This window comes from Gadus chalcogrammus, chromosome 12 (assembly GCF_026213295.1).
Source record: "Gadus chalcogrammus isolate NIFS_2021 chromosome 12, NIFS_Gcha_1.0, whole genome shotgun sequence".
Taxonomy (NCBI): Eukaryota; Metazoa; Chordata; class Actinopteri; order Gadiformes; family Gadidae; genus Gadus; species Gadus chalcogrammus.
The window spans coordinates 29877420-29885399 of NC_079423.1; the positions used below are offsets into that span (position 1 = coordinate 29877420).

At 48.8% G+C, this 7980-nt stretch overlaps 2 protein-coding genes across 2 annotated transcripts in view; one reads left to right on the top strand and one right to left on the bottom strand.

Moving 5' to 3' along the window:
• Positions 1–851: 851 nt before the first annotated feature.
• Positions 852–1704, bottom strand: tssk6 (testis-specific serine kinase 6). Its single transcript, XM_056603470.1, has one exon. The coding sequence runs from the start codon at positions 1696–1698 to the stop codon at positions 853–855; it is 846 nt and encodes a 281-aa protein (XP_056459445.1). The 5' UTR covers positions 1699–1704; the 3' UTR covers position 852.
• A 1495-nt stretch (positions 1705–3199) lies between these two features.
• The window catches only part of cilp2 (cartilage intermediate layer protein 2), a 37517-nt gene continuing 32736 nt past the window's right edge, over positions 3200–7980 (top strand). Inside the window, 1 exon segment of the mRNA XM_056603305.1 lies at positions 3200–3258. Coding sequence (XP_056459280.1) covers positions 3200–3258 — 59 coding nt within the window.

Consider the following 7980-nt stretch of genomic DNA (forward strand, 5'->3'; position numbering starts at 1 on the left):
ATGTGTCCATCCCTTTTTACACACATGCAGTGTTTTTGTTAAGTATAACCCCATTCTTTAGAGATGTTTTTTTGTTTCTTTGTGTATAGACCCATGTATCGGTCTCGATTCTTTTGTAAGGATTGAACAATGCCATCATCGAGGATTTACGACTTTGTTAATTCATAGGTTTTCTGTTTTTCCTTTCAAGGCCATCGCTCACCAAGAAGCCCTGTGTTGAAAGCTAAGGTCTCAGTGTTTAGTAGACGACATTGTCATTTGTTCATCGGTAGAACCCCAAACAGGTGTTTAGGAACATCTGGGACGTTTGGGACTCCTCATTTCCACAGTTGGATTGATTTAAATCGGCCGGGGATATTTCAAACTGTCTGTGTATGGCAGACAAGGGCCGGATGTAGCAAAAGGATTCGAACTGTTGAATGTAACGCGAACGACTGGAGAGTTGGCGTTAAATGTGTGGACCGGCTGCAGGCCCTCCGTGCACCGCTGGGTGTCGCTGCTGAGGCCGGTTACGTCATCGTTCCGTCTCCTCCAGGGATCCCCGCTCCAAGGCGCTTCTTCGGGGAAATGAGGTGTACATGAAAAATATACGTTTGGATTCTTTTTTTTTTTTTTTTCTCTCACCGCTCTATCAAGTAATAATAAAAACTAATTTTAACCCCTCTATTAAGTTTGATTTGTGGTGTTATTGTTCATTTTTTGCACTTTAAAAGTCTTTCACGGCCGCTACATATATGGTGGCCTTGATCTGAACTGTTAAAAGACTTTCCATGTGTTGGCCGCATTGCTCGTTAAAGAGAACGTGCACATGTTGAACACTTCAAACACACACTATCAGTCAATAAGCAGAGTTTATTGTGGGACCGCCGCCGCAGCATCGCTGTCCTCCACTGCCGGCTGCAGCCAGGTGGACTCAGCCACCTGTTGGATGTCCGGCCGGGCAGAGGCGTGGTACTGCAGGATGAGCAGGATGAAGGACTTGCATGAGTCCGCCAATGCCGCGTTCTCAGGATACGCCACCGGCGCCCGTTGAGCCCGGACGAGTCTGATCGCGTTCGAGTCGTCGTAGGGCATGCACGCCGTGAGCATGACGTAAAGAATGACCCCGATGCTCCAGATGTCCGACTTCTTCGGGTCGTAGTGATTCCCGAGGAGAACTTCTGGTGGCGCGTACAACGGGGTACCGCAGAATGTGCTGCTCAGGTCAGAGGGGCCTTCTAAAAACCTCCCAAATCCAAAGTCTGTGATCTTCACCTCGTTGCCAACTGTGAGCAGTATGTTCTCACACTTCAGATCCCGGTGGACGATGTTGTTTTGGTGAAGGTAGCAGACGGCGCTAACAATCTGGGTGAAGTACGTCCTGGCCAGTTCCTCCGGGAGCCTGCCAACCTGTTGGATTCTCTCCAGGAGGTCAGTGGCAGCCAACTCCATCACGATGTACAGCCTCCCGCTAGTGCTGTCGATCAGCTCATGGAGACGAACGATGTGGTCGTGACTGACCGTCCTCAGGATAGTCAGTTCCCGCGATAAAAACTTGACGGTAAAGTCTTGCGGTGCCGATCTTCGATCCACGATTTTGATGGCGACGTTATGGCCGTGTTTGGTGGAGCTGGCGATTTTTACTTTGGAATAAGTTCCTTCGCCGATGGTTTTCCCGAGTCTGTAGCCCCTTCTCCCCAGAACAACCCTGCTGAACATGTTCACAGTGTGTGTACCTGCTATTGGTTAATTCAGCGAGCGCTCGGCAAATTCTGTCATCTGTGCATCCGAGTTGATGGATTGAGATAAAGTTGGGCCCGGTCAATGGTGTCTTTTTGTGGTCAATTCGAGGAGCTGATGTTTGGGGTACTGGGAAGCCGTTGCTGTGGAGCGGTCAAACTCTCTCCGTTCCACTTTTCATTATGACATAGGCCCATGGGTCAACGTTCTGAAGTCAGAAGAGGCCTCAATAAGAGACCGAATACTACAATGGGCTGTAGACGGATAAAAAGTCATGCGTTCATGCGATAAATGAAAAGTGTATATTGAATTGTTCCGTTTTATTTTGGGGCAAAGGGTCTACATTCTTGTATTTAATGTAATTACTACTTCATGAGTTCAGCGCTGCAGCTCTATTTTAACACCACTAGGGGGCAGAGTATCAACAGTCCCGTGCCAGTCTTCACTCATCCATCCCGTGTGTGTGCGTGCGTGTATCTAGATCTAGAGCCTGCGTTCCCAGTAGCCGCCCACTCATATCAAAGCGTTACTTTGAAGTTGGCATGTAGTGCTGCCTGTGCAGCAGCATTTACATTTCTCGGTTCACCGTGAGTGATATCATCACCGCCTTGAACGCGTCGAAATCCAATCTTAAATCTTATCCGTTGTTTATTCTCCGATAAAGACACGGCAGTAGCCTACGCAGCGTGTTCCCACTGTACACGGTCATTAGCTCTGTTTAGCAAATACGTTTTCCATCTTCATCCCCCTCAAAGTCATTAAGATTCATCATCATCATCATCATCATCAGATGAAGGGTGTTGCCCTTCATTTCACGGCCTCATTCTATTGCTCATTTTACTGGCTGTGTGACTGTTCTCATCCCTTTGGTGTTCGCTGCGTGTGTGTGGTGAGTGTTTGAGTGCGTGTGTGTGTGTGTGTGTGTGCGTGTTTGAAGAGGTGGGTGCAGGCAGTTGGGATACCAAAGCTTGCTTTAGCAGCTCTGATTGCACTTGCCACAGCCAATGGGGCGGCTTGCGTCTCCCCCCCCCTCCGCCTCCCTTGGTGAACGCCGGTGTTACTCCGAGCCAGTCGCGTCAACACAGGAGTCTCTGAGCGTCAGTGAGAAGCAGACAGATATCTTTTTATATATAGAGAGTGTGAGGGAGAGAGAGCGTAGAGGAAAAAAAAAAGCCATACAAAAGCAGCGTTGTGAGTGGGAGACGGTAATCACCTTCCAGGATCTGAACCAATAGTAAGAGAGCCAGAGGGAGGAAGAGAGAGGGAGAGATAGCAAGCCTATTTATCTCCTCTCACTACACTCAAGTACAGAGCTAGAGTGCGCGTATGTGTCTGTGGAGTGTTTATTCAGTCAGACAAATAGGGATAGTGTGTGTGTTTATTTTTCTCTTCCTCCCTTGAAGTGGGGAAGCCTGGTCTGACTGTGCCTGCCTTTTTTTGGAGAATCCCATTGGCCGAGACGGACCCACTGCCGGACGAGATGAACCACAGCACCACCAAAGTGGGGTCGGAGACCTCTGAGCCCCTGCGCTACATCAGGTAGGTGTCCCACCCCTCTCTCCTACTCTCTCCTACCATCCTCTAGCGATCAGACGATCCACTGTCCCTCCACTGTCTCTTCACTGTCTCTCTACTCTCTCCCATCCGGAGCCATCCTTTACTGATCAGACCTCCACTGTCTCTCCACCGTCTCCCCACTGTCTCCTATGGTGAGCCATCCTCTAGCGATCAGACCTCCACGAACGCCGGTGGTGGGTGAGAATAGGGGTACAGTGCACGGTAACCATGTAGTAAACGTGGATTACTGTGCATGCCTCTACTCTGACATCAGTCTTCATCAGAAATGATACGGAGGGGGCGACGAGGTGTTATGGGTTGGACATGTTTTATTTAGATTTTGAGGATTGATAAAGGGTCAGACGACCGACGGGACGGGACGAGGGGGGATTCCGTGTGCTCCAGCCCGTGTGCTCCAGCCCGCCGTGTGGGCTTGTGTCTCCCCCCTCCGGGGCGCGGGGGGAAATAGATTGAGTCCCAGTTTGCGTTCCACATATTGGCGGTGTTATTAAATCAGCGGAGCCCGGTTTAATTTGGTGTCCTCAGGACGAGGTCCACTGACGATTCTCTAACACACTCCTCTGTAAGCCGGAGGACCCCTTGAGTCAGATAGGCGCCCACAGACATCCATCCGATGGTGGCTTCACCTGTCTCCTGCCCCCCCCCACACACACACACACACACACACACACATCCATGTCTGCTGCCATTGTAACATCATGGTTACCGTGTGTGTGTGTGTGTGTGTGTGTGTGTTTTCGTCTGGTGGGGGGTGAGGGGCGGTCTCATAGAGAGGGGTCTTTAAAGTGGTCATTTAAACTGGGGCGTAGGGCACATCGATGTGCTTGCATGTTTTTAACGCGTCTCTTTTAAAACGTCCTTATGACTTCCGACAACATGTCGCCTGACCCTGAAGGAAGCGCGGCGACACATCTCACCACATCAGACGGGTGTGAATCATCCTGATGTGTGAAGACTGGGGCCTCATCACTGCCTCTGTGTTGTGTCCCAACGGGATGCCGGGGTCAATTCTTTAATGCTCGCTACATGTTCTGTTCCCTTTCGTGATTGGTGGTTCCAGTATCCTCTATGAATAACCCTGTCTGCCTCGTTTATAAAAAAGGTCCTGCATTATGCATGCACATACCAAACCACTGATTTCCTTCCTAATCCGGTCTGGACCATGGTGAGCCCTCTAATCAGTTCCCAGCGATTTGCTATTTGATTAGCCTTTCAGCAAGTCGGACCCATTACCGCCCATACCAGTCCCTTGCTTTTGTTCGCCTCTCTGTACAATGAAGCAATCAATGTTGGTTACAGTGTCAGCCGCGTTGTGTTTCTGTGCTGTGCTCCGTGTGCGCTCATTGTGTGCGCGGACTAGGCTGCCAGCGACGGTTGATTAGGCTTCACCCGAGAGGCTCTGCCCCTGGCCTCCAGGCTCTGTGATCTCCACAGCGTGAACCGAGACTGCTATTAAGCAGAACAGCCCCGGCACGCCATTAAGGCACACCGTTACATCTGTGCCACAGGGATCGTACATTGCGGAGCATGCATCACTGCTGTGTGTGTGTGTGTGTGTGTGTGTGTGTGTGTGTCTGTCGGGGAGGATTCCCGGTGTTTTGTGGTGGAGGTAACGGCGGCCTTTTTGTTCAATAACCTTTTTGTTCGATACATAATCGGTTTAAGCATGTGATGTTTGGGGTTTATTCCAACCAAAAGATTAGGAAAAGATCTCATCTTAAAAAATAAACCTACAGGCATTCATGCGTGGAAGATAATATCGGCTACGGGAGATATAGCAAAGCTAATCATCGTAGAATGAATTTCACATTGAACCATTAGTATTATGTGGAATTTGCATCTATTAAACAATACACGTTTCCACTGGATCTAAAAGGATTGACTAAAGAGTGAAGTACAGTTTTAATACTTGAGTGTGCAAGACTCTAGAGTAGTGAACCCAACTCACTCATGCATACACACACATACTCAATGCCTGTATTTGTTTTGAAATAGTTTAGGAAAAATGCAAAGCAATATTGGGGTCTATGCAGTGGCTTCTACAATGCTCCCTGTAATTAACGTGACTAACATAACATAACACTTCTAATACCATAGCCATCAGAATAGGAGTGGAGTGAGAGAGACTGGACGTTTCCCAGCCTCTTGAGTTGTTGTCCCTCCTATATTTATTATCTGTGTACCTTCGTATGCTGTAAATGTCAGCCGTTGATCTGAGCTGAAAGGTCAGGTCTCTGTTAATAGTACCTGGCTGCTGGAGACCTCTGTCTGTTTCCCTATCAACCGGGCGGTTAGCCTGCATCCCTCGTGTCTCCAGCTTTTCTTTGTGAGTGATGTCACATCCACTGTGGAATGTCTCAATAGTCTTTTGCCAAAGTGGAAAAGCATGTTTGTTTCAGATAGTGAGATGAGTCTTCGAATGAGGTGATTAATCAGTAATCATTAATTTGGGTGTGGCTTCAAAGTGATACATTGTCAGGTCATTGAGGTGAATCCGGTTCTGAATATAAAACGATATAACATTTAACAGAATATAATTTGAGGTATGTATGTGAATGTAAGCCAGTGTTCTTACTAATTGGCACATTTGCATGCAAATGTGATTCTATAGAGGTATGAGAAATGCACGGTGTAATCCTCATCCGTTGGCATGTCTCTGTGATGAATGTGCTCTCTGTAAGCCTATTATGGCAACATTTATTATCCCTAATGTTTGTCGAGGCAACTCTCAAATTGTTCTATGTTCTCTGACACACAGGAGCACTGTCATCTGTCTGTCTGTCCTCTTTACGTGTTCCCTGGCCACTCCCTCAGCCCGTCTGTCAGTCTGTCTGTCTGTCTGTCTGTCCGTCTGTCTGTCAGCTTGACTGGTGGTCCGTTTAATTATTCTCCCCTCGATTCCCCCCCCAACCCCCCCCCCCGTCCAGTCTCTCCCTATTACTGTCCGCCTGCCAACCTGTCTTCCTCTCCCCGGGTACCTGCCTGTCTCACCTGCTGCTCCGATGTTGGCAGCGATACACTGGGCTTATTGTCATTCCCTGCTGCTCTCTTCCCAGCCACCCCATTCCCATGCAGGCAGGCAGCCCCGGTGGCTCCCGATGGTGGACGCCTCTTTTTATAGGTCAAGTGTAGTGATGGAGAGGGAGGGGGGGGGGGGGGAGAGGACATGGATACATAGCTGGAGATGGCTGGAGCAATCAAGCCGGTTGATTTGTGACTTACAGCGGTCTCCTGTACACGTGTCCTTTCCATTAAAAGCAGGTCAGCAGTTGAGCGCTCTGCGTTAGCCATGTTTCAAACGCGTGTGAGGGAATAGGCTGGGGTAGGGATTGGGGTGAGGAAGGGCGAGGGATGGTATTTATGGCATACATGGTGGCATGTATTATTGAACTGCACAGTCTTGTCACACAAGTCGGAGCAAAGAATGCGGAGCAATCACGCACACACACACAGACACACACACTCAAACACACACACACACACAAAAACACACCACAGACACACACACACACACCTGCTCTGTGTCCAAAACAGCCAGTCCTTTCTGAGTCTGCTGACTCAGACTAGCAAGCGGGCTGCTAAGTACCAAAGCACCCTGGGCCAATTGGAGAGGGATGGAGGGACCAGGCACTGGGTGCCCTGTGTGCCCAGGATGGAGGTGAAGAGGGGTGAAAGCACTTTCCCATCTCCAAGATTTAGAAGGAAATAGTTTGCAATGTAGGCCAGCTGCTGACTGTCAGGCTGTCGTCTAGAACAAATGTTTTAATGAGCCTACTAATGATGCTCGGCCGAATGGCATATGTAGGATGGTTCATGGATTACGTGTATACACACATATATATATATATATATATATATATATGTATATATATTTATATATACATATATATATGCTAAAATACATGATAAACATGTTTGTAAAAGTATTTTCTGATATTCTTTTTCATATTTATTGCCTCATGGGCCGCTGGTTAGTAAGCTAAAACGTAAAACATTATGATTTTTCCACTAGCCTCCTTTATTGTATTTCCTTATCTTCTAAGATGGAGAACAATTATTCATGAGACACTTTCTGTTTCAGTTTCCTTTTTAGGGTGAGGTAGTGTATGAGGAGGAGGGACCCCTCAAACCCTGTCTGACGTGTGTGTGTGTGTGTGTGTGTGTGTGTGTGTGTGTGTGTGTGTGTGTGTGTGTGTGTGTGTGTGTGTGTGTGTGTGTGTGTGTGTGTGTGTGCGTGTGTGTGTGTGTGTGTGTGTGTGTGTGTGTGTGTGTGTGTGTGCGTGCGTGCGTGCGCGCGTGCGTGCGTGCGTGCGCGCGCGCGCGTGTGTTCCTGATAAACCCATCAGCGGCCACCGGCAGCGCTCAGACGAGACACCCCCCCCCTCTCGCCGCCCTTTCAATGAAACGAAAACGAACGCGATTGAGACGACCTTGAGAAGCCCACCTCTGAGCCCACCGCCGCCTCCCGCTCCCAGGCTGCCTCCGTTCTACCCTTTTTTCCTGTCTTTTTCCTGTTCCTTCCGGTTCTCCCCAGTTCTGTACCCCTCAGGCTGGCTGTCGTCCCCAACGTTCCTCCTCTGGGATTAATAAAGTTCCATCTTATCTTATCGTAACGCAGACAGCAGTCGGCTGTGACCGATAATGTTTTCCGCTGGCCTGTCAGTTGACTCATAATAACCAGGA